A 27,919-nucleotide genomic window follows, 5' to 3' on the forward strand; every position below is an offset into this window, starting at 1 on the left:
CCACTAATGTGTACAATAGAAGAGCTAAAACTCTGAAAATATCTTTTCGTACAACCATCAGTAAAAAGAACCTGAAAACGTGATTCTGCAGCTTCTATACGTAAAAGACAAATGGAAGATATAGAGCAGAAAATGAGGCTCATTGGTTTGTGTGGCTGGACTTCCAGGAAGCAAATCAATATGCCCATTATGGCTTCTGGGTAGTTTGATCTGCAGATGTACAGTTCTGTGTGCTCATTCCAATGGTAATATTTCCTCTTGCTTCCTTTCTTTTATTTTCCTTTTAAGGGTTTCTTACCATGTTTTAAGCTTTAGACAATTCTCCCAGTTTTTCCTCATGCACTCATCTCCAGTGATTAATATAATATCAATATTATAAACTGTTGTAATGTCATGTAATCATATATTAGGTTGAAATTATCTCTTGGAGCCACTTTGGAAAATAATAATAATAATAATAATAATAATAATAATAATAATAATGCTTTTATTTGTATAGCGCACACAGATTCCGCAGCACTTTACATAGTTATGCCAACTAATGCTCCCTGTCCCCATTAGGGCTCACAATCTAAATTCACCTAACTGTATGTGTTGAGTGTGGGAGGAAACCGGAGTACCCGGAGGAAACCCACGCAAACACGGAGAGAACATAAAAACTCTTTGCAGATGTTGCCCTTGGTGGGATTTGAACCCATGACCCCAGCTCTGCAAGGCTACAGTGCTAACCACTAATAAAAAATGTGCATCATTGGCATTTACTTAAAGGGGTTGTCAGGGTGTATAATTTATAACACAGATGGCCTATTCCTGTGATGGCGAACCTATGATATGCGTGTCAGCACTGACATGCGGCCACATACAGAAAAGTATGTGGCCGCATGCCAGCTCCAGAACAGCCCCTGCGGCTCCGAAATTACATTGACCAGGTCGCACTTACAGTGTGGCCTAACCTCATTGCGTATTCCCCATCTCACGTACCACCTGGACGGAGCTACAGGGACGTCACCCGGCACACTCCCATTGGATGTCGGCACCACGCTCCAGCCCAGCCTTGCTCCTGCCTTATGACGCGCACTCCATTGTCATCTCCCGGCGCCAGGAATGGGGGTCAAGCGGGTAGTGTGTGGGGGGAGAGTCAGATGCAGTAGTGTGTGTGGGGAGTGATGGGGGTCAAGTGGGGTAGTGTGTTGGTGGGGAGGGATGGGGTCAGGTGGGGTTGTGTGTGTGGGGATGGGGTTCGGGTGGGGTAGCGTGTGTGGAGGGGTTGGGGGATGATTCAGTTGGGGTTGTGTGTGGGGAGGGATGGGGGTCAGGTGGGGTAGTGTGTGTGGGGAGGTCAGGTGGAGTAGTGTGTGTGTGTGTGTGTGTGTGTGAGGGGGTCAGGCGGGGTAGTGTGTGTGGGGAGGGAAGGAGGTCAGGTGGGGTAGTGTGTGCAAGGGTCAGGTGGGGTAATGTGTGTGGTGATGGGGGTCAGGTGGGGTAGAGTTTACTGTCCCTAATAGAGACAGTAGACTATTGGCTGGTACTCACACACAAAGCTGAAAAGGTTGGCCATCACTGACCTATCCACATAAATGCCTAATAGGCAGGGAAGCCTTGCAGAGTCTATAGCGTTGTGGTGGCACAAGTTACTGCAGTTCAGCCCCTGTTCAATATGGGTGCGACTACAGTGACACCTCCACCCCCAAACAGCTTATTAGCAGGGGGTTGGCACCCCTATGATTAGACATTGACGGCCTGCCATATCATGACAACCCCTTTAACCCCTTGCCTCCGCAGCCTGTTTTGGCCTTAATGCCCAGGGCCTAATTTTTAAATCTGACCTGTCTCTCTGTATGTAGTGATAACTCTGCAATGCTTTTAACTATCGCAGTTATTCTGCGTAGGGATGGTCCGAACCTGGTTCGGGTCGGGTTCGTACGAACCCGAACCCTCGGAAATGATTCCCGCTGTCAGCCCTCTCCGTGGAGAGGGTGGATACAGCGGGAGGACTGCCTGGAAAACTGGGATACAGCCATAACCATAGGCTGTATCCCAGTTTTCCAGGCGGTCCTCCCGCTGTATCCACCCGCTGCAAGAAGCGGGCAGACAGCGGGAATCTGATGCCGAGCGGTCGGGTTCATACGAACCCGAACCTCGGCAGATTCGGACCATTGCTAATTCTGAGACTGTTTTTTTCGTGACATATTCCTCTTTATGTCTGTGGTATACTTTGGTTGATACACGCAGCAGTTTTTTTAATTAAAAACACCACATTTGCCCAAAACTTTGAAAAATTTCTTTATATTCAAAATTCTCTTTTCCTAAGAAAGATAATCATGTCACATGAACTAATTATTACTGCAACATCTACTGTCTACTTTATTGTGATGTCATTTGGTTAACGTCCTTTTACTTTTTAGGATATTAGAAGGCTTCGAAATTTTGCAGCGATTTTTCAGATTTTCAGGAAAATTTCAAATTCAGATTTTATTAAGGACCAGTTCAGTTCTGAAGTGGATTTGTGTGGCCTGTATGTTAGTTACCCCCATAAATTTCTTAGTTGTTTTTCAGAAATTTAAGCAAGTTGGAAGGGAAATTTAAAATTTTCATTTTTAAAATGAAGGGTAAAAGGAGAGGAGAAACAATATCAAAGGGGTACTTCACAAAAAAAAAATCAACTCAAGCCAGAAAGTGCCAGAGATTTGAATCTCAAGTCTTTCAGCACTTATCAGCTGCTGTATGTCCTGCAGGAAGTGGTATTCTTTCCAGTCTGGACAGCAGGAGAGGTTTTCTATGGGGATTTGCTGCTGCTCTGGAAATTTCTTCCCACAGACAGAAATGGCAGCTGAGAGCACTGTCTCAGACTAGAGAGAATACCCCCCACTACACCACTTCCTGCAGGACATACAGCCGCTGATAAGTACTGGAAACTGACGTACAAGTTAAATTGTGAATATTTAATATATCTGCTTCAAGATTTATTTATGAGGGAGAAGCAGCTCATTGCCTAAAAGATGAGTAAGCTTCTGCAATTTTACAAAGCAGCAGCTCAGAAAAGTATGTATCTAAGCAATGTATTATGTACATGTAAATATATCCATGTAAGGTAGCACAGACATTGCTAACAAGTAAGAAATATATGTGTGGGTCTCAGTCTATGCTCTCATTTACAGAGCATTAGGTCCTCCTAGCATGTATACTGTAGCCTGCCATTCTAGGGTGGCAGTTCAAATAAAGAAGTAAACATTGTGTAGTCACCATTATGCTGCAGCCTGTGATAGATTCAATCAAAGATACCATTAGTACGTGACATTGTATATTACTTAAAAAGGATATCTCTTTTTCTATATTGTAGAGCTGGCAGCAGGTTGCAAGCCAGACAGAATGAGTTACTGGCTCTTTAGAAGCCACTTATTGCAACCGACAATAGCTTTAGGGCAATCTATGTAAAGCAAAGGCACACTTTTATGTGCACACACTTTACACCCTGAATCTTGATGTCTGCAGTTTAATCATTGTGTGATGTTTCGGAGATTGGAATAGCATTGAGGAGCCAGGAGAAGACATGGCTGGACTTATAATACATAAGAAAGCAAAGACATTGTGCGAATGGGTTTTTAAGCTAAATATAAAAATATTTCCAATAATGAGGGCTATATCTACTTTTCTAAGCGTTAAGTGTCAATAATTTTATTTGTATTCTGTTATTCATTTTTTATAATATCTTGCTGTCCTAGGAGATAGATAGATAGATAGATAGGAGATAGATAGATAGATAGATAGATAGATAGATAGATAGATAGATAGATAGATAGGAGATAGATATATAGATAGATATATAGATAGATAGGAGATAGATATATAGATAGATAGGAGATAGATATATAGATAGATAGGAGATAGATAGATAGATAGATAGATAGATAGATAGATAGATAGATAGATAGATAGATAGATAGATAGATACATTAAAGCCAGAAACCCCACAGGCTTCCTTCTCTGTCCTCTTTGATACATACTCTCTGTACTGCCCAGATTACGGTTCATGATTAGCATATTCTTTAGATCCTGTTGGAAGGTGGGCTTTCTGAGGATGAGACTTACTTCTCTAGCGCATCCCACCAATACTTTATTAGACTATGAGCTGAGTAAGTGGAGGCCACAGCAGCAGCACAAACGCTCTTTCATAGTCCTCAAACCATGACTGCACATGGCAGGGAGCATAATCCGGATGAAACGCTAACATGAAAGCTAGGACCCAAGCTTTCCTAGCAGGGCATTGCCTACTACATCACTTTGCCTTCTGTTCTAGTGCAATTTCTTCTTCATATAAATAACTCACATAGACGCAAATGCTCATAGATTTTAACCCCTTAAAGGGGTTGTACAGTGAATATCTGGTTCTTTCAAACCAATGGTGTCAGAAAGGTATATAGATTTGTAATTTACTTCTATAAAAAAAACTCAAGTCTTCCCATAATGCCCCCCCCTGCCATTAAACCCTTAAACACTGCAACCGTGCTTTAAGTGTAAGTGACAGGAGCAGCTCCTGTCATATACCGATTGGGGCCTCCGCAGCATGTCTGCGGGGGTTCCAAATGCATTGCCTGAATGCCAGGGGTCTCTTACCCTCCTCTGTGCAGTCAGGTCTTCAGTCTTCTGCCACAGGCAAACTCTATCAGAAGATCGCAGATAATACTGATCCCTGCTATGCTATGGTATAGCAGTGATCAGTGTGAGAAATCTAAAGTATGTATGTATGTATGTATGTTATAGTCAACTAAGGGGACTTAACGCGACTCTGTACCCACAATGTGACCCTCCCCCCAAACCACTTGTATATTCTGATAGCTGCTTTTAATCCAAGATCTGTCCTGTGGTGCGTTCGGCAGGTGATGCAGGTATCGTCCTAAAAAAATACTTTTAAACTTGAAGCCCCGTGCCAAACGGGAGTATCTGTGCCCTAACTTTGCACAACATCTCTGTCCCTCCTCCCCGCCCTCCTCCATCATTAGGATTGCTCCAGGCAGATTGCCTCCTATTCCCCACCTGTGACAGCCCGGCACATGGGCTGGATCGTTAAGGACCTGTGCAATGTCCAGCATGGAGTAAATGTTCCAGTGGCATTCCTAATGATGAAGAGGGTGAGGAGGAGGGCACGGAGGGGTGGTGCAAAGTTAGGGCACAGATACTCCTGTTTGGCACGGGCTTCAAGTTTAAAGGGGTTATCCAGCGTTTGCTAAAAAAAACTATTAATTCTTAGCTTGCTATGAACTTAACATACCATTGTATCAGACTGATTCATCGCCGTCTATACCACTGTTTTGTCCATACAGTCCCCCCTTTCCTCCAGGCTGTAAATCTTGCTTCTTCCTGTCTGGCCATGTCATCACCCATCATCCTCTGCACTTGTTAGTCACGCCCAAGTGCTGGAATTCTTTGCCCACATCGACGGCCCCTCATGCTAATTATTCCGCCCACATTACTGCCTGTCACTTGTACACGCCCCCGCAGCTAGAATGGAGGCGTGTCATGCTAGTTCTCAGATAATAACAGTCACAGCTGTCCGGGAAGTGGTTCCCTGCTTAGATTGCCTGTGCAGAAAGAAGGTCCAGAGTCATCCACAACATGGTAAAACACACAGAACACACACCATTCCATATTGTTATACCGAGGGGAGTTCATAGAGGGGCCCCACTGTTCCTTAAAATCGCTCCATTCCCAGGCTTATAACGCTTTTATGCTTTGGTCTATGGGGCTGTGTGAGGTGTCATTTTTAGCGCCATGATGTGTTCTTTCTATCGGTACCTTGATTGCGCATATGCGACTTTTTGATCGCTTTTTATTACAATTTTTCTGGATTTGATGCGACCAAAAATGCACAATTTTGCACTTTGGAATTTTTTTGCGCTTAAGCCGTTTACCGTGCGAAATCAGGAATGTGATTCATTATTAGTTTGGGCAATTACATACGCGGTGATACCAAACATGTTTGTTTGTTTATTTTTATTTATAACATGGGAAAAGGGGGGTGATTCAAACTTTTATTAGGGGGAGGGGGCTTTTTATTAATAACATCACTTTTTTTAAAAAAAAATTACACTTATACTAGAAGCCCCCCTGGGGGACTTCTAGTATAAGTGCACTGATCACTCATTGATCCATGCTGTATATAGTTATACAGCATAGATCGATGAGATGGGCACTCGTTTGCTTTCGGCTGCTGCAGCCGAAAACAGACGATTGCCGAGCCAGGGACGGCGCCATCTTGGAGCGGTCCTCGGCGGGCAGCAGTAACGGAAATCGCTCCTCCAGGACAACTTCCCGGGGGTGCGATCTTTGCCACTAGACACCAGGGAAGTGCTGTCATCTTTGACAGCTGCATCTGATTACCTTATTAGCGGGCATGGCGATCGGACCGTGCCCGCTAATAGCCGCAGCCCCGGGCTACATGAGGCACCCGGGGCCGCACGGCCCCGCTCTGAATGCCCGCGCCTGCACGAGGACGTACAGTTACGTCCACGTGCGGGAAAGGGTTAATGCACTTGTTAAAGCTTGTGCATGTATTCCATTTGCCACATACATATATCTTCCAAAACAGACAGCTTATTTTCATATTAAAATTAATTAATTATACTTAAAGGGGTATACCGGCATTTTAAATATTTTTTTATGTAAATAAAATTTATTTAACTTTGTGTTATAACTCTATTAAATATTTTTTTTTTCTGTCTTTACATTGAGTGGCATCAATAAAAGGTGACATGGCACCTCTGCTGCCACTACCTAAGTTACCGATTAGACTTGTGGGGAAAACTGACAGATTTTTACATCTCCTAAATGAGATTATGGAAGAAGTCATAAAATGTGCCTGTTTTTTCTAATTGTGATACATGTGTGTTTAGCTTGTGGACTATACAGAAATGAAAAGACACAATGTCAGACATCCATTTTTATTTTTCTATTCCTAAAATTATATAGAAGCATTTTCCTATCCTGATGGTTCGCCCTTATTGTCCTACTTGTACCCGCTGTGAAGCTAAAAATAAAGGTTAACATTTTAATTTGGTAAGTGACGTGCATTTCCTCTACTACATACTATGGATGGCTGCTGAATTTATCAAAGAGCGCAACTGAATCAATTTATTACCAAAAGCTGGATAAATTGGATGGTGCCGCCCTAACAGCCTTACTGAAGGACACTTTTTTGAATTTATTTCTACAGTGGCAGCAAATGATTAACCTAGGCCTCTATATAGGATATATCACAGCCTTCCACTGGAGGTATGGACAGAGTCTTAAAGCAACTCTGTACCCACAATCTGTCCCCCCCAAACCACTTGTACCTTCGGAGAGCTGCTTTTAATCCAAGATCTGTCCTGGGCTCCATTCGGCAGGTGATGCAGTCATTGTCCTAAAAAACAACTTTTAAACTTGCAGCCCTGTGCCAAACGGCCGTGGCTTGGAGTATCTGTGCCCTAACTTTGCACCACCCCTCAGTCCCTCCTCACCACCCGCTTTCCTAATCCTCTGCAGTAAAAACTGCACAGGTGCCTTAACAATCCAGCCCATGTGCCGTGCTCACACAGGTGATGAATAGGAGAAAATCTGCCTGCAGCATTCCTAATGATGAGAAGGGTGGGGAGGAGGGACAGAAAGGTTGTGCCAGCCTAATGCATAAACACTCTAGGCCACGGCAGTTTGGCACAGGGCTGCAAGTTTAAAAGTTGTTTTTTAGGATAATAATTGCATCTCCTGCCGAACGGACCCCAGGACAGATATCGGATTAAAAGCAGCTATCCGATGGTACAAGTGGTTTAAGGGGGTCAGATTGTGGGTACAGAGTCGCTTTAAGCTATACACTTTCAGTAACTGTAAGCCAAATGTTAATTTGGCACATTGTTATCTCTGTCAATATCTCCATATGCATGAACGTTTGGCACACGTTCATGTGTTGACTTTGGGGGAGGGAGGGGTAGGCCGCAGCCAGATACCACTGGTGCCTGCTTATACCTCCCAGAATAAAATGGCTGATCATGACCCCCCAAAAAAACATTGGTTCAATGTTCTGTTCGCAACTGCCTAAAAAATATATACACTGAAAAGAGGGATATGTCTAATCAAAGCAAGATGCACAGTTGTTTAATTCTTTACTTTAGATACAATGGATAAAATGGTTACAAAGGTGCACAGAGGATTTAATTTATGGAAAAAGGAAAATCTAGACACGCTGTTTGAGGTGAGCATGCAGTTTATAAGCCACTCACAAAATAAGTATCTGCTACTTTGCTGTGATGTCAGGTAATTTTTTCACGGGACAGATACTCCAAATCTGATCTGCAAATTAACTCTAACAAACAATCTGATCTACCAGCAACTGAATGCCATCTTAACTAATACCTTGAGACTGAAAGCAATATCCCAAGGGTTTGAACCCCAGCCCTGTATTACACAGTGCAAGTAGGTTTTGTAAGTGAACGCATTTGTCATTTCATAAGCCAGCAGTAATGATAAAATGTCGACAGATTTCCTCAATGGAACAGGTTTTCCCTTATGTACTTATTTCTCAGCTTACACATTTTTTTAGTTCTCAGAGTCCCAGCAGTAGCTCAAATTCATGAAATAAATCAGTTATAGAGAATGCACGAAGACAGGGGGAATCAATTTACCTGAATGCCATCAAGTAACTTGCTCATGCACCAGTAACTGTCAGCTTCAATGTTCCGCAGCACCTCTTCGGGCAGACTGGAAACATCAACATTTTCCACTTCTTCTTCTTCAGCTAAAATATAGAGAGAGAAGACAGTGAAGTGGGTTAAGTGTGCAAATTCATAAAGCCAGGTAATGTACAACCGGGTTTTTTTTTTTTTGGGGGGGGGGGGGGGCACAAATCAAGTGATCTACGACAATCATCAATAACATTGGTAGCTAGAAGAAAGCAGTCTTTCTATCAGACCATTTTTTATTAGTTAACACTGAAGTCTCCACATGAGCAGCTAGTTTGACACATATCATAAGCATATTTTGAATGTACAAGGAAAATGACTAAAATGTGTGCTTAGTTTAATAAGATACCCAATTTACACCAGCTTTTTCCTCATCTAGTTACTAAGAATAATATCTCAAGCCTGTTGTTATAAACAGAGGTATCTACTGTGTTAGTTGATGCAAACAACAGTTTGAGGCGTCATACTACTTCAGATACCTGCAGCACTGTCATCCATATTAGATGCACAATGTGTACATAGGAATGCATTGAATTAAGATTATCAGGGCTAAACATACTTTCCATGCACACATATAAATATACATGAGAGAAATGCTAAGTATAGTTCGTTTTTTTTGTTCTTGGAGCATGCTTGTAATTCAAATCACTCGCATATCAAAGCAAGTTTCCGATAAGAAAAAATTGCAATGCGGGCGATTTATTCCACAACAAAAATAGGGTAGGTAAGGTGTTTTGTATCCATAAAAAAAAAGTGTATCAGTAAAGAAAGGGTTATCAGGTTGTAAAGCTTCTCGCCCCGTGCCCGGTTTAGGAGCCAACCTGTCTCCGAGTGCCGGTATATAGAATAAAAACGACTTTTATCAATGTGGTGCGGGCAGTCAAACTGGCGTGGCCTAGATAATAAGGAACATTGGTCGGCACTTCCAAGAGTAAAATAGTTTCTTTTATTGCAGTACTTTAAAATCCAATTGGATTTGTGACATGGATTTTATTGGTGTTTTATTGGTCTTTGAGGATGCAACAGTGCTGCTTTAGGCCATGTGCACACTGCGTAAGAAAACGTCCGTTCCGTGACCTGGCCGGGTCACGGAACGGCCGGTCTCTGAAAAGAACATCCCGGCCGGTACTGCAGTACCGGCCTGATTATCTTTTGTGGCACAGAGTTCTGATGCGGGTGCATCCGTGCGCGCCCGCATCAAAACTCCCCACAGCACACAATGGAGCAAGCGGCCTAAGCCGCTCGTTCCATAGTGTGCACTGACATGTCAGTTGTTTGCGGCAGCGCCACTAGGGATCTCGGCCAGAGCGTATACTATGTGTATACGCTCCGGCCGGGATCCCATAGGCAGTAAAGGAACATATATTTCCGTAATAATCACAGCCGCTGTACAGCGGACATGGTTTTACGGAAATACTGGCATTGCTGGCATTGTTATGGACTAGCACAGTGTACTGTACTTTCAACTACATATGTACATTCATCTTGATCTAATAGCAATAGTAAATCTATGTATCCCCAGCACTTCACTACAAATCCCAGCATGCTCTCTTCTCAAGCTGCATTTTTTTACTACAAATACTGGCATGTCAAGCTGCTGGCCCCTCTATAACCTTTTCCTCTGTACATAATACCCTTACCTCCATATGTAATATCCTCAGTGCTGTATACAGAACCAATATCCATTACATTACTGCATGCAGCAACCACCGGTGGCCGATTGCTCTGCCACCTACCCCTCCCTCACCACAGGTAGCACTGCGGACAGTATCTTGATAACTTAGACACAAGTATAGAGTGAGTCTTTAGAAATTAATACACACAATAGGATTAGATACACTGGCTCAATAAACAGCATCACACACAATGGGCTTAGACATAGAGTTCATAGAGTACTATTATGCTGCAGCACAGAAAGAGTAAAAGAGGTGGATGCTACATTTATGTCTCCTCATGCTTCACAAAGAATCCCAAACTTTTATTTATTTATTTTTACTCAAATTTGCGACAAAATAACGGTACCCCTAGAAATTGAGTAGTTTCCTCATAGGGAGATTTGAAGCGTAACTGTCATTTCAGGGCCATTTTTTTGAAAACATTAAATATCAATAGTACAAGCGATTTTAAGAAACTCTGTAATAGGTTTTTTAAACCAAAAGAGTTTCCTTCTGGACTGAAAAAGCAATCTCCCAGCCTCCCCCCTCACTTCAGAAGCAGCAAGATTTCTGTCTCCATTATGTGGCTATGGAGAGGGGAGGGGCTGTTAGGAGTGACTGAGCACGGAGCAGTCCTGCACAGCACAACACCCTGCAATCTTCTCTCAGTAAGTTCATAGATAAGCACTGACCTTTCTGACCCCAGAATCCTGCGTTTTAGGTGCCCAGACAGTCTTCCTGCTCCCTCATCTCCCTCGGCCCCTCACCCCTCCATAAGGATAGAATGGGAGAGCAGAGCCCGTCTTCACTGGCTTCTCTGTAATGAAGACGTGTTTGCCTGAGAATGCACAGATAAGAAGTCAGGGGGGGAGGCTGGGAGATTGCTTCTTGAGTACAGAAGGAGGCTTTTTTGTCTGATAAAACCTATTACAGAGTTTCTTAAAATCACATACTACTGATTTCTGCAATAAAAAAAAAAAATATGACAGTTACGCTTTAAAATTAAGGCTGGGTTCACACAATGCGCCTATTTTGTGTTATTGATGATTGTGTTATCGGTTTTGCCGTAAATTGCACAATCATTACAATGTAAAATAATGCAATTTTTGCAGCAATTTTGACAAAATTGTAACAAAAATGGCACTATTTAATGGCAATTGTGCTATTTGCTACAAAAACTGACCATTAACGTAAAATAAACTCCATATGTGGGGGGGGGGTGCGAGCAAGAGAGTCCACTGGAAATTATCTGCACAAATTCTGTAGTGTGCACATACTCTAAGGCTTCAAAAATTTGTCCGATATCTTTGTGTGTAAAAGGACCTTAAGAGTAAAGCAATGGATTATTCTGACGTGGTCTTCTATGAGCTCCAATCTAAATCCTATTAAACATTTGTGAAAGGAGCTGAAGCATGCTGCAAAAACGCACCATTAAGGTACAATAAACTACATATGTAAACACAGGTAAGTCTTGTGAGTCCTGTGCAGTCTTGCCCTGTGAAAAATTCTGGCAGACACAAATTAGTAAATCCAACACAACAAAGTGCACTGTGCTAATTCAGTCCTCTCGGTGTATGTAGGAGCCTGCACTCCCAGAATCCAATTCAGAGAAAGGCATACACACAAAATTCAAATGCTTTCTTAATTTATTATCTTCAGCAAAACTTGGTTTCAAAATTACCAACACTTCACCACTGAGTGATATAAGCAAAATATCGCTTCAGAGAGGACTATAGCAATAATATGAAAAAAGTCCACCGCCCAGCCGGACTGGTCCGAGTTCACAGTAGGACACCAGGACACTCACGGAACAGATGGAGAGTTCACGTCTGCGACGTTTCGAAGCTAGCGCTTCTTTCTCAAGCCTCATGCTTAATAAAAGAGTACCAACAATTTTGTCCATGTGTGCATGGCTTAGGGATGGAGATCCTGCTAAATAGTAGCTGAGGTTGTCTAGTTGTGAACAGATAAGATGGCAGATGCCAGTGCGTATGGGGATCCCTGAAGATGAGCTGCACAGTTGTATACCCGATGTATACTTCTGATAGGGCCGTTCACAGCCTTACAAAACATGATGTAAACATAGCTTTAACCCCTTCGGGACCAGGCTAATTTTTGTTTTTGCGTTTTCGCTTTTTCCTCCTTATGCTTAAAAGGCCACAGCACTTTTTACACCTACAGACCCACATGAGCCCTTTTTTTTTGCGTCACTAATTGTACTTTGCAATGACAGGCTGAACTTTTGCATAAAATATGCTGCGAAACCAGAACAAAATTATATGCGCAGTGAAATTGAAAAAAAAACACAATTCTTTTTCTTTTGGGGGATTGTGTTTCCTATGGAAAAACTGACATGTTTTATATGTTCGTTTTAATCGTTACGATTAAAAAGATATGTAACATGTATAACTTATCTTTTATCTGATGGCCTGTAAAAAATTCAAACCATTGTTAACAAATATACGTTCCTTAAAATCGCTCCATTCCTATACATATTGCGCTTTTATCCTTTGGTCTATGGGGCTGTGTGAGGTGTCATTTTTTGCGCCATGAGGTGTTCTTTCTAACAGTACCTTGATTGCGCATATGCGACTTTTTGATCGCTTTTTATTAAATTTTTTCTGGATTTGATGCGACCAAAAATGCGCAATTTTGCACTTTGGGATATTTTTGCGCTTACGCCGTTTACCGTGCGAAATCAGGAATGTGATTAATTAATAGTTCGGGCGATTACGCACGCGGCGATACCAAACGTTCATTTATTTACTTTTATTTGTAACCTAGGAAAAGGGGGGTGATTCAGACTTTTATTAGGGGAGGGGGCTTTTTATTGACAACAACACTATTTATTTTTTTTACACATATACTAGAAGCCCACCTAGGGGACTTCTAGTATATACACTTTGATCTCTCATTGAGATCTTTGCTGTAAAGTTATACAGCAAAGATCAATGAGATGGGCACTCGTTTGCTTTCGGCTGCTGCAGCCGAAAGCAAACGAGTGCTGAGTCAGGGATGGCGCCATCTTGGAGCGGTCCCCGGCCGTCTTCAGTAATGGAGATCGCTCCTCCAGGACAACGTCCCGCTAATAGGCGCGATCCCGGGCTACATGAGGCACCCGGGATCAAGGCGGTTCAAAGCGGGGTCGCCGCGCGGCCCCGCTCTGAACGCCCGCACCCGCACAAGGACGTACAGTTACATCCTCATGCGGGAAAGGGTTAAACCACTAATAAAAAAAACTAAAATATAAAGAAGATTGGAGAATGGCACTTCACTTAAAATCTTCACCTTTATTGCACATAGAAAGTATAAGACAGGAACATCACGGAGGAACTCACTCCCAGGCTGGGAGCGAGTTCCTCTGTGATGTTCCTGTCTTATACTGTCTATATGCAATAAAGGTGAAGATTTTAGGCGAAGTGCCGTTCTCCGATCTTCTTTATATTATCTGCATGGACTACTTTATGAGCTGAGCACCACCTGTATCACCGAAAGTGTGAGTATCCACGTCTTGACTAGAGATGAGCAAACCAGCCAGGTTTTTGGTTCGTATGAATCAGAAATCTCAACAGCTGACTTCCGCTGCCTGCTCCCACCGTGCAGCGGTTGGATACATCGTAAGGAACGCCTGGAAAACTGGATTACAGCCAATGCCAATGGCTGTATCCCAGTTTTCCAGGTGTTCCTTACAATGTATCCACCCGCTTCACAGAGGGAACAGACAGCGGGAGTCAGCCGCCAAGATTTCTGATTCATACAAACCAGAAATCCGTCTGGTTCGCTCATCTCTAGTCTTGACCAAGAAAAAAAGCCTGTGACCTGTAGTTCCGGTGAGACTTCTAACGTGAACGGTCACAAATAAAAAAAACAATTACATATCAAAAAGATAGTTAAAAAAGAGAAACGCTCAACTGTTAAAAAAAAAGCACTCTAAGGGAGCGAAAATACTGAGCAGAAGAAACTAAACACCATTGTGAAGTGACAGGCTTTGTCGTAATTAAAACCCTTACATAATTTGAAGAAAAATGTTGTCAGTCCTCTGACAAGATCGCAACCTCCTACATACTTACTAGAAATATTCGTACTTCATATAGAATACATCTCTTATGCTGAAATGTGATTTGCATATAACATTTACTTATATAATATGATATTGATAAAATAATAAATGCTCTGCTGTCTAACAGTGTGCTATTGTTAAAGCTCCAGCATGGTTAACTTATGCCCAAATATTACACATTTTACCAGTGCAACAGCTGACAATCCTACCTAAAACAGACAGGTAATTAGGTGACTCAAAATGGGGTTTATTAGGTTGTTTTTTTTTTTTATTGGGGGGGGTGGGGGTTTACAGGAAAAATATTCTAAAAGTACTCTTTGAGATGTGATTAAAACAGAAGAGCATGAATTATTCATAAATATCCAAGGTCATTGCTGGCTGCAATTATGAACCTAGAATGGATTTGGTTAAACGGCCTTGTATATTTTTGGTGTCTCTACTTGAATGGACTGCGTATAATAAAGTGCTTTAAGATACATACTCCTTTTGCACATTTTGGACCAACATGTTAAAAAAACTAAACAAAGTTTGAACGGTATGGCCAGGTGAGCAATTTTAAAGCTAACTATAGTAAGACCAAAGTGCTGAATATCTCTGTACCGGCCACCCTGGTCTCAGAATTGAAGGCCTCCTTTTCTTTCCGGTGGCAATCCCCGGCCATCTAGTATTTGGGAGTGTGGATCTCAGCTGATTTTTCCACATTGTTTTCCCTAAATTACTTCACCTTATTGGCCCGCACAAAAATAGACCTCAGCACGTACAACAGACGCTCCTTTCCTGGTTTGGCAGAGTATATCCCATCAAAATGGCCGTTCTGCCGCGGTTTTTAGACATATTTCAGGCACTTTCCATACCCATTCCGGTCACATTCTTCAAAGAACTTCAGATCAATAAAGCCTCGCCTTAAATACAAAACACTCACAAGACCCAATTTAAGCGGCAGAGCTGGTCTTACTGACTTTTTCCTGTACTACAAGGCCTCGGTTCTTCTGAGACTTGTGGATTGGCTTCACAACTCTAGGAACAAACAATGGGTCAGGATAGAAAGCAAGCTCTCCCCCATTGCATTGCAGTCTCTCCCTTGCATTTTTCCAGTTAATTGCCCTCACATAGAGTCTTTTACGTATTTGACCAGCCACTTTCTCAGAATGTGAGATAGGATGATTCTACAATATGATCTCTCTCATAGGTCGGGAGTTATGAGCCCACTGTTCGACGACCCTGTGTTCCCCCCCCCCCCTCCCCACGTGTGGGAGGGAGTCATTTTTGGGATGCATGTCCTCGAAGGTGTCAGGATGGGTAAGATCTTGGGGGCTAACTCTGCACCCCCCCCCCCCCTTAGCTGATCTTCAGGCGGTCTGCCCGGAAAGGACCCTGTCATGGCTTGAGGACAGCCAGTTGGAAGCTCTCCTACGTAAAAAATTCCCGCAGGGTATTCTCGTGTCCACCCCGACTGACCTAGAGTCCCTCCTCATGGAGTCCTCTCCTCCTATTAAGACCATTTCACAGCTGTACCGCCTACTTTTACAGGCAAATGTGGACGCTGAGCCGTCTTACATGTAGGTATGGGAAAGGGAACTTGAAGTGACTTTTTCGGGCTGATAAGTAAAAAATATACACCCTGACACATAAAATGTCTATGGCTTGCCATGAGCAGGAAAAGAACTTTAAGATTCTGACCCGTTGGTACAGATGCCCACAACTGTTACGTCAATGTTATCCTGAGGCTTCGGATCTGTGCTGGCGTTGCGAGAGAAAGGTTGGTTCGATGCTTTTTATTTGACGGGGCCGCCCTGTCCTGAAACCTTTTTGGGACGCTGTCTTTACCATCTACACGCAGGTTACAGACAAGGCTATCACCCCTTCCCCTGGACTCGCTCTTCTATCTTTGGTCTACGGGCCTTCCTCCGTTGTCAAAAAAGGTCTGTTACACCACTTTCTTACAGCTGCACGAGCGGTCATTCCTAGACATTGGAAGTCGACGGCGCCTCCGTCCATTTCTGAGTGGGTCGCTGAAATAAATTTCCTCTATCGGATGGAAACTTTGACAGCAGTGGAACATGACCGGGGAGGCAAGGTTGAGAAACTCTGGATGGCTTGATTAGCAGGATATGCCTGTGCTCACATGTCTGGACCTTATGTCTTCCCCATTCTGTGAGAGCAGCAATGGTAAGTGTAATACCATATCCATACTTGTGTCGTTTGGGGGCAGCCTTCCCCGCCGGTGGTGCTGGCGAATTTTGGTGGGGCTTTTTGGGTCTGGTCCTGTGACATTGGGGTTGCAGGGCCGTTCCATGGCCTCCCTTCCCTACATCTGCACGCTTTGCGGGGTTGGCGGTCGCTGACCGACACGGTGTGGAGTTAGCGTAGGGATCTGTGTGGACCAGAGGACCTGCGCGGTGGTACACGGGGCAATATGGCTTGATCAATTCATATACAGACACTCTGGTGTTGATTTTTAATATAGGCCTAGCGGCATTAGTATCAGCCATAGATGGGATGTGCAGCCGTTCCATTCTCTCCAGTTCGTGTTTCTGGATGGCTTGAGTGACCTGGTCTATTTCAGTGGACCGATTAGTACCTTGCCCTTTCCCTGGATATTATGCTTTACTTCTCACGGGATGCTCTTCTGATGGTGGTTTTTCTTTCTCTTTCCTCTTTTTTAACGGTTGTTGATGCTGGCATACTACCACTTTTTCTTCTCTCTCTTTTATTTGCTTTTCCCCTATCTGTTCTTTGGTGGCCCTCATAGGGGCTCGCTAACTAGCTCTTTTCTGTGTAGTTACTGGGGGTTTCCTCCACATCAGGTTCATGCTTTAAATTGCCTCTGCTCATATATCGGTTTGCATTTTACTGAATCACTTTGGTTTATAGCTATTTCTGCAGGCTACCTGTGTATCCAGGCTACCTATCCATTGCTGAACTGTTTCCATCTCCCACAGCCCTCCATAACTGATGAACTCTAGTGAAGGACACTGTTCTACAATTCCTTAGCTCCCGACACGGAGCACGCCGATTTGGTTATTCTTTGTATATGTTGTATACTTCTTTCCGGGGTTGTACCCGGTGTTTGTCACTTTTCTTTGTGTATAAAAAAGTCTAATAAAAATTTAGATTTACAAAAAAATAAATAAATAAACAAAAACTAAACAAAAAAACTGACATTTATTTTCAGTCAGCATGGCCAATTGTTACATTGGCATATTCATTTTACTTTTTCATAGTTATAATTTACACCTATACTGTAGTTACACTCCATACCATATTTAATTAATCAATTTAAGCTAATTTGCACTGCACTTTTGATGCACATTTCACACTTTGGTTTGCTCTTAGCTGCATGTAACTAACATGACCACAGGCATTTTTCACATTGGCATGTATAGCCTACTGTGATATACTTGTATAATGCTCCGGCACATTAAAGGGCAATCCCAAATCTGCTAATAAAATTGCTAATAAGCACACACATATGCATGTATGTGTGTGTATAAATTATTTATTTTTTAATATTATTTATAGCTACTAATTACTAGAGCATAGGTTTTTTGCAATGACTGTTGCCGTGCTTTGCAGGGTACATGTGCCTGGATTGTTATTATGGAGTATGTGGTTAGGACCTCTCTGCATGCAGTCAAAATGAGTTTCAGGGTTCTAGGTGGGGGGTCCTTGATTCAGGTCAAACATCTACTTTATACTATAACTAAAATATTTGGGTGCATTCTATTTATATGTAGCTATTTAACATGTATTTTTGCATGGCATTACCTACCTTCTGTCTACCTATTTATACATATAAGTGCTACTTTATTTATATTTCTGTATTATCTGTGGATATCTGCAAACAAAATTTTCATTATTTGATGGCACAATTTTAATGTCAATTGAAAAATTGCTTCAACAAAGTTTATATTTCTGAAAGTATTATTACTACATGGTGTACTCTTTGTGGTTGTTATGAGGCTGTCAGGTGCTGCGCCTATACTTTTAACTACAGTATAAGTTAAAAACAGTGCCCTAAAAAGCAAGGAGCCAATGGCTCCCTGCCCGACCCCATTGACTCTTGTAGCGGCAGGCAGCATTTTGCCTCCCAGACACAAGAGGTCGCTCTTTCCTGGGGCCAGATAGCTTATTGACACACATTACAAAGTCATATAACTTTGTAATGTGTGTTAAGTGTAAAAAGTAAATCACCATAGTACTCCTTAAAGCAGTGCTTCTCAATTCCAGTCCTCAGGCCTCACCAACAGGTCATGTTTTGAGGGTTTCCCATACAGAGGACACCTATGCTAATACCTGATGCACTGGGTATAATTATATCACCTGTTAAATACTAAGGAAATCCTCAAAACAGGACCTGTTGGTGAGGCCTGAGGACTGGAATTGAGAAGCACTGCCTTAAGGGTACAAACCCACTTGACGTATTTGCTGCGTGAATCAGTCTTAAAAATAAGCAAGCAAAAGGCAGATTGGCTTTATACAATTGTTCTGCGTTAAAATACGCAATTGCGTATTTTTGAAGCGTGAAGCTACATGCGTTTTTCGCACAGGTTGTTAACAACTGATGCTTTGCTACCAACAAGCTTCACGCTTCAAAAATACGCAATTGCGTATTTTAACGCAGAACAATCGTATAAAGCCAACCTGCGTTTTGCCTGCTTATTTTTAAGACTGATTCACGCAGCAAATACGTCAAGTGGGTTTGTACCCTAAAGGACATATTACTTTTTGTGTTTATCCATTTTTAACAGCTTTTCTCAATATAAAATTATTTAATATGTGGTAGGTAAATATACTCTACATACTGCTTTGCAGTTTCTAAAAGTATTTTGATTTTGCAGTGTCACATAAAATATATATAATAAATAATAATTATAATTAAATAAATAATTTCTGTTCTGAAATAAGCCTTGGAGTATTAACATTTAGTATTATTTCAGAACGAGAGCATGAAATATGAATGGGTACTGTTTTATATGTTTACAGAAAGGTATTTAAACCCAAGTATTCATTTTTTTTTTACATGTTTAAGTATTGCCCACTGGCATAATGTCATACACTGACAGAAGAAAACGGGGAAGAACTCCCGAGTTTAGAATGTTTGATGGTCAGATGTCCAGATGTCCGGATGCACTCATCTGTGTTACCGTCAAGTGCAACTCATTTCTTTTCCAGATCTATGATGAATCAGATATGTATCTCTTTTCAGATGAATGCTTTTGAAACACTGCAAACTAGGTCAGCATCAAAGAAAGGATGCTGTCTTGAAGTGTTTTTTTTCCTTTTATGTTTTCTTTTATCTGCTAGGATCTTCAAAGCAACTGGGCAATGCGCAATCAGCTCAAAGAAAATGGACTGCAGCAAATGGCTCCATTATACTAGCCATGAGCAAACATTCTCTGCTTCTTCTGACACATAATGCAGTAACATAATTGTAAAGGTACTAAGAACTGCTATGAGATGACAACAGCAACTAAGTAAGAAATAAGGGCAAATGACACTTAAGAAAAAAAAAATAAACTACTATTCAAAAACTAAAGCATTTCGCAGCACGTCACAAGGGGAAGAGATATACAAAAGTACAGTGAAAATAATCATGGGTCTCAGGAGTTTATTTCAAATGTGAAACGTGCATTGGGGCTTGGTAGTGTTGCAATAGCATACAAGGTAATATTTACTGTTGACACCATACTTCCCCTCTTTCTTCTATATGCAGGATAATTGAGTCTTTTTGTACTTTTGTACATTTGTATTGGGCAACAAATAGTCTTTCTGCACCATCCTTGACCTTATCAGGTGCTAGATCTTTGTGTAATAGAGACAATACACCTGTGGTTTTCTGAACAGTTACTAGAGTGAACAAACTGACAACTCCCATATTATCTAATGTAACACACTGACACCTGTGAATTAGTGGGAATACTATAAATTCTGTTGGAACATGACAGTGTATACACTAAAGAACTGCATTAGGCTACGTTCACATCAGCGTTTGACCATCCAGCACCATTCCGTCTACCTTTTCCATTTTGGAGTAAGCAAAACGGAAACTGTCGGATACGTTAAAATCCCCATAGATTCCCATGATATTTTAGTGTGCTCTGCGATAATTGTGCTCCGTTTGCATGCAAGTTCAAGATCCGTTTTCTTGAACGGAAGAAAAAATTGTGTTTGCAGTATTGTTTCCGCATAAAAAAACGGATCACGAGCGGAAAGTGCACTTCTGTTTTTTTTACATTGTAGTCAATGGATCTAAAACGGAAGGTATTTCCGTTCACATCCGTTTTTTTTCATCCGTTTTTGCACTGAGCATGCGCAGAAGCAGCAAGAAATCAAAGAAGAAAAATAAACGGATAGAAAAACGGATGCTGACTGATGCAAACTGATGTACAAAAGTCAGTTTTTTTAAGCCAAAATACAAACGGACCATTAAAAAAAGATGAACATTTTGCAATCAGTTTGCATCAGTCGGCTCATCAGTTTATGCTCATCCGTTTAATTAAAATAGATGGATCCGTTAGAAACAAAGAAAAACGCTAGTGTGGCTGAGCCCTTAGAAAATTATTGCTATTGTCAAAGGGGCTATAAACTTTGAAACAAAGGAGGAGATTTATCAAAGTGGTGTAAAATAGAATTGTCTTAAGGGTCCATTTACACAGAAAGATTATCTGACAGATTATCTGCCAAAGATTTGAAGCCAAAGCCAGGAAAGACAATAAACAGAGATCAGGTCATGAAGGAAGACCTGAGATTTCTCCTCTTTTCAAATCCACTCCTGGCTTTGGCTTCAAATCTTTGGCAGATAATCTGTCAGATAATCTTTCTGTGTAAATGGACCCTTATGCTAAGTTTACACGGAGCGATAATTTGCCCGATCGTACGATTAACGATTTCGAAGTAACGATCAGCGTTTAGATGGAACGATATATCGTACAGAAAATTCGTTTTGCAATCGCTTAAGCCTATCTCACACATAGGAAAAATCAGTGAATGACTGTTTACACAGAACGATCTGCGAATTTTTTGCGAACGATCAACGATGATTTATTAACATGTTCAAAGATCAAAATGAACGATTTTTAGCTAATCGATTGATCGTTTGCTGCGTTTACACGGAACAATTATCGCTCAATGCGATCGTTATCGCGAAAATTCGCCTGATAATCGTTCTGTGTAAACGTAGCATTAGTTGCTCCTAGCAGATTCCACCTTTCATTTCTCAAAAATTCTGTGAGGGATGAAAAGTGGAAGCTGATTGGTTGCTAGGGGCAACTAAGACAGGGGTGGGGGTTAAGGGGGCTGTCACTTACATACTCGCAGTGGGATGTCAATCTTGCTGCAAGTATGTTTTTTCATTGAAAATGACTGACAAGGGTTCTGCAGCAGATTTAGAGCATAAAATCCCTCTGTGGATCCGTTACATGTGAAACTGGCCTAAAGGGGTTAGACAAGAATTGTGCTAATTTTCTAATCTTGAATGATCCCTTTCCATACCCTTACGTACAATTGCTGCCAGTTGTGCTGCCAGTAAGGAGCTATAGACATGACCCCCCCTCTATACCGGGCGGCCCTTGACTGCTATTGGTAGATGGGTGCTGCTACTAGTAGTTGCCTTGGAGCAATCCTCTGGGACGATAAATTAACCATTTAAATGCTGCTGTAAAAACGGCATTTACATACCTTAACTGGTGGTCAAGTGGGGGATCCGTTATACTTACTGCAAAGGGCCTTTTCCCAGTATGTAATAAATTGATCCCTATGAGCAATCATGGTGTTGCTAATAAAAACAATTTGCTATCACAATGTGCAGAATCGCCTGAACTTTTAAATTATTGCCTTCCTGGTCTCACACAGTGTATGGTGCAAGCAAAAAAGGAAAATAAAAATTTTTAATCACACTACGTTCCAGGAAAAAAAAAATGTACAAGTGTGGTACTGATAAAAACTACAGATGATGGCACAAAAAAATTACACCTCACACAGCCCAATAGACCAAAAAACTTAAAGTGTTATAAGGATCAGAATAGAACAATATAGAGCACATTAATTGAAAAAAAACAAAAACTTTTTTTGTATTAAAGGGAACCTGTCACCCCCCGTACCGGGGTGACAGGCTCCCGACCCCCCGTTAGAGACCCCTATACTTACCTCATCCCGCCGGGTCCCGCTTCTGGAGGTGGTCGGGTCCCGGAGATCTCAGCCGCTGCAGCCCGGCGCGCGCGCTGAGAGATGAGTCCAACGCTCATAGAGAATGACAGGAGAGTCCAGCGCTCCGTCATTCTCTATGAGCGTTGGACTCATCTGTCAGCGCGCGCGCCGGGCTGCAGCGGCTGAGATCTCCGGGACCCGACCATCTCCAGAAGCGGGACCCGGCGGGATGAGGTAAGTATAGGGGTCTCTAACGGGGGGTCGGGAGCCTGTCACCCCGGCACGGGGGGTGACAGGTTCCCTTTAAGTAGTAAAAAAAATAAATAAAAGTAGAAGTTTTATAAATTGATTATCATTGTAATTGTACCGACTTGAGGAATATCAATAACACAATAACTTTTTTTTATTTCTGTACACATTTGCTAAATGTTTTCCTGCGATATAAAGATAACGCTGTACACACGCTAATATGTTAGGGGAGCTGCTACATAGATCTATTGTGGGTTTCTGGCAGCTATGTCAGCACAATCGGGCATGATTAAAAGCTTACTGCAATGAAATGATGCACTAACACAATGATATGATGCAGGACTGCAATTAAATGATGCATTGACAATGAAAATGCAATGTGGACATGTCAGAAGTTTTTTAAAATGGTAGTTACACTTTAAAGTTCCATCTGTTTCATTGATCCAATAGGATGTCTCACACGCACTCCTCCATCTGCCCAAAGAATTCACATGTCAATTATTTTTGCGGATGGCAAAGTGTGTGTGAGACATCCTTAGGTATGGTAGTTACACATTAAGCGGACTCTACTTGAAATTCTGCGATAATTCCATAGTGTAAACGGACCCTTAAGGGGCAGGGGGGGGCACAAATTTTTATCATATGGTTGGAGACGTGGGGGAGAGGGGGCATGGCATTCATCAATTTTATTTGCCCTGAATAAGCCAAAAACAGACTTAAAAATTCAGAGCCGACATACATATTATCGCCTCCTGCGCAGCAGGCCCGCTTCTTGATAAATTTAGGGGCAACGAACCAGAAAAATTTAAAATTAGAGGTGCACAAAAAAAAAAAAAACACATTGATAAATGTGCCCCAAAGACTATAACTAGGGATGGTCCGAACCCGCCAAGGTTTGGGTTCGGCTGAACCCGAACGCTCGGCATCGGATTACCGCTGTCTGCTCGCTCCGTGCAGCGGGCGGATACAGCGGGAGGATCGCCTGGAAAACTGGGATACAGCCTATGGCTATATCCCAGTTTTCCAGGCGTTCCTTTCACTGGATCCGCCAGCTGCACGGAGCAGGCAGACAGCGGTAATCATTGCGGATGGTTTGGGTTCGTACGAACTCCGTACGGACCATCCCTAACTATAACCTATGTATAGTGCTACCACTTTTATTTATTTATTTTAAGTTTATACAAAGCTATATGATCATTTTGTATATTTTCATAGTTGTTTTTTAACATAGGACATAGATCATAGATGAAATATCATCTATTTTCCTAATAGTTCTTTGAGGATTCATACATTCTTGCTTTTACTGGACAATTCATAACAAATAATAGACTAGAGAGAAAATTTATTGATAAAATGACATCAAACTGTCACTATACATGATCTATCACAAACATTACAGGTCTCCTTGGTTGAATGAACACAGAATACATGATGACTCACTAAAAAGAGCTTTAAAAACACAAATGGCTCACAAAAAGGTTGAATTATTACGCCATAAGTAATAAGGGTACGGCTCATTTCTGCTGTCTGTACAGAGGGTCGCTGTTAAACTTGCATCAGTTTAATACAAACACAGCTTGTTTACAATACAAAATGTATGAAATCAGTGCAACTATTTTTGACTTATAAATCGTACAAAAATTGAGAATATATAAAGTTCTGTGTAGTTTTAAAAAGTAAAAATCAATATACAGTAGACATAATAAGGCTATGTTCACACTACGTAAAAACACGTTGGTATTTCATAACAACGGCTGTATTTGTGGAAATAACGGCTGTTATTTTACAAATAACGTCCGTTGTTTCTGCAAATACGGCCGCTGTTATGAAATACGGCCATGTTTTTTACGTAGTGTGAACCCAGCCTAAATAAGGCTTACAATTTTGCTATGTCTCTAAACAGGATTTTTTTATACTGGGACTAAGATGGGAACCACATCAGGAATTCTTGGTTAAATTTAATCGACAAGTTTTAGGCTATATTCCCACACAATATTTTTGCTCAGTATTTTGGTCAAAACCAGGAGTGGGTTGATAAGACAGAAAGGCTATGTTTACACACTGTTGAAATTGAGTGGAAGGCCGCCATTTAATGCCAAATAATTACTGTTATTTTAAAACAAGGGCCACTGTTCTGAAATAACGGTCATTATTTGCAATTACATGACGGCCATTTTTCACCCTCAACAGTGTGTGAATATAGCCTGTGTTTTCAATCTCCTCCTGGTTTTGGTTGGAAAATACTGACCAAAATACTGAGCAAAAATACTATGTTGAAACATAACCTTAAATTGTAAGGAGCCCCCCAGATGGCCAGTAGCCAGAAACAAGCTTTAGGGTACAAATACAGAGGCCGGATCCGCAGCAGATTTCTCACTGCGAATTCACAGCGAAATCCACTGTGGATACCTTGCCTGTTAGTTTGTATGGGAAGACATACTCGCAGTGGGATTGACATCCCGCTGTGAGTATGTGGCAGCCAAGCTAACCCTCCTCTGGCCAAAGCATACATTACCTGCTCTACGCTCCAGCTTGCTTCGAGGGCTCCAGGCTATGGACGCCCTGCTCAGCCAATCATTGCGCTGCGGCGGGGCATTTGAGAGTCAAATGCCAAGTCTTGCCGGACCTGAACAGTTCACAAAGTCTACTCAACACTTTTTACAATGTCTACTAAACCTTTGCTCACAAAACATTTTAATCTGCTGAGCAACATCTGCTCTTTAACATGGCGCCTAAATCATGTTCAACATGACAAGTTCCCTTCAGTGGGGGTGTGACCACTAAGACCCAAACCAATTCTAAAAACAAAAGAGTCAATAAGAGTTTGGTCAACCAAACAGAAGCCTAATGGCAATTACAAGAGTTATCAGGGATTAGAAATAAAACTGTTGCTTTCTTGAAAAAAATTATGCACTCCCCCTTTGCTCAGGTTGTGTATGGTATTACAATTCAGCTCTATTCACTTCAATAGAACTGAGCTGCAAAACTACATACAAACTGAGGAGAAGAGTGGTCGTGTTTCTAGAAGAGAGCAGACATGTTTCTCTAATACCAGATAACCCCTTTAAAACGGACCTGTCAGCATGAACAGGCACCTAACTAGATAGGCTTGTCAGCATTCTGGGCATGCTTTTTTTAAAATCTGTGTAGTCCTTTCCAGTGCTGAGACATTAGCTTTTTTGTTAATATGCCCAGGGTGTGTTTCCAACACAGTAAAAGCCCAGGTGCATTCAGCCCATATCTCTTTTATTTAGTGGCCTTCACTCTAATAAGGTAAGCAGATGCAAGTGAGAACAGAGGTGGTGTGTAAGAAGACATGGGCTTGATTTGCCTGGACTTTTGTCTTAAGGGGGAACACCATGTGAACTTATGAGCCTCATTTACATTTTAACAAAAAAGCCTAACATCTCAGTGCTAGGAATGATTATGGAGATATAAAAAGTATGCTCTAAATCCTGATTAAAAGCTCTATCTAACCATTGGCTTATTTATATGATTTTCTGCTGACTGATCCACTTCACGGAACAATTATCGGCCGTATTAGGACGATATCGGATGATTGTCGTTCAGTGGAACAGAAGGCATCGATCAGGCGACATCGTTCATGTCGGCTGATCGTTGCAGTCGTTTGTCTTTGAAATATAAACAACTGTGAAAGCAACAATCTGCTGCCGTCGCTCCGTGGAATAGGATCGGTGGCAGCAGACCGCCTCTATCCTCTATGGGCTGCCCGGACAATCTAGCGATCACTAGGGCAGCCCCCTGCAGCTTACCGCGACCCCTTCCGCACTCACCAGCTCGCTGACGGCGGCAGAGAGCGGGGAAAGAGGAGCAAACGAGCAATGACAGTGCTCGTTTGCTCCTCACAGTCATCCCGTAGAGTAGGGGCTTTAGAAAAGTGTTTCACTGATTCCTTATTACATTAGGGGAGATTTTATAAGCAAAACACATCAAACTTGTAAAATAAAAAATGTACACATTAAAGAAAAAAGTGTGAGCATGAGCTTGATATGAGATGATACATTTGCTACTGTTTTGTCTAGTCATGTCCTATCTATATTTAGAATAGCATTATTAAATCTGCCCCAATATTTTAGCTGTCATTGATTTTCAGTAAATACATAGCACAGAAGATTCTTTAAAAAAATTATTTATATATATATATATATATATATATATATATATATATATATACACACACACACACACACACACACACACACACACACACATACACTTTTGTAAATTAATGTAATAAGGTAACACAGGTAAACCAGAAAATCACACCTACGAATTGGCTAGATATACAGTATGCATTTAATTAAAGCAATAGACAATGCTTTTACTTGGAGCATCAGCTCACTATAAGGACTTTTTTTTTTTCCTTTTGAACTTATTTCCCTATTAGAATTGAGGGTTTTATGGTGTACAGATGCCAAAGGCAATTGCATTTCTGTGCTACTCAAGAGGAAAACGTTTGAGAATAATTCGAACTTGAAATAGCAATCTATTTTTTACTAGGTTCAACATCAGTAGATGGAAAACAAAATAACTAAAGTGGATACCACCGAGAAGCCAGAAAACGCACAAGTCCTAGAAATAAACTATGCTGCTCCCTTGGAATACATTCCTCTTTTCACACATTAATTGCAATTAGCTTTCCACTCTTTAAGAATTCTTTAATTTTGACACCTACAGACATCCTTTGGCTCTAGATCAACTCCATTTGGTTCCTGCCATCATTATTCAAAATCTTATTTTCCTTCCATTCCCCTGACACAACATTTTTCAAACTTGCTGTTTCAGTTAATGTTCCTTTCGATGAACTCCCACTACACTCTGCTATCTACCACTAATCTTCAGAAACAAATTAACTCTGCTTATGTTAAAATCTGATGCAAAGTTACTGTGGTGTAAAAAAAAAACTGATTAATTAATGTATCTATAAGATGAACTCCACATAGCAACATTATATTTATAAATATTTTAGGATGCATAATTACTAGGTACAGAAACCAAAGGTTTAACGTAATAAAAATAATTACAAACTACATTTTTTTAATGTATACAAAAATGTGGTGCACCACATTTTGCTG

At 41.5% G+C, this 27,919-nt stretch overlaps 1 protein-coding gene across 2 annotated transcripts in view; it reads right to left on the minus strand.

Annotated features, from left to right (window-relative positions):
* TBC1D22A (TBC1 domain family member 22A) overlaps nt 1-27,919 on the minus strand; it is a 407,989-nt gene that overhangs the window by 254,859 nt on the left and 125,211 nt on the right. For both annotated transcript variants that reach the window (XM_069976977.1, XM_069976986.1), the window contains exon 9: nt 8,655-8,767. In XM_069976977.1, coding sequence (XP_069833078.1) covers nt 8,655-8,767 — 113 coding nt within the window. The remainder of the gene's footprint in view (nt 1-8,654; nt 8,768-27,919) is intronic.

This window comes from Dendropsophus ebraccatus, chromosome 1 (assembly GCF_027789765.1).
Source record: "Dendropsophus ebraccatus isolate aDenEbr1 chromosome 1, aDenEbr1.pat, whole genome shotgun sequence".
In the NCBI taxonomy this organism is placed as follows: domain Eukaryota; kingdom Metazoa; phylum Chordata; class Amphibia; order Anura; family Hylidae; genus Dendropsophus; species Dendropsophus ebraccatus.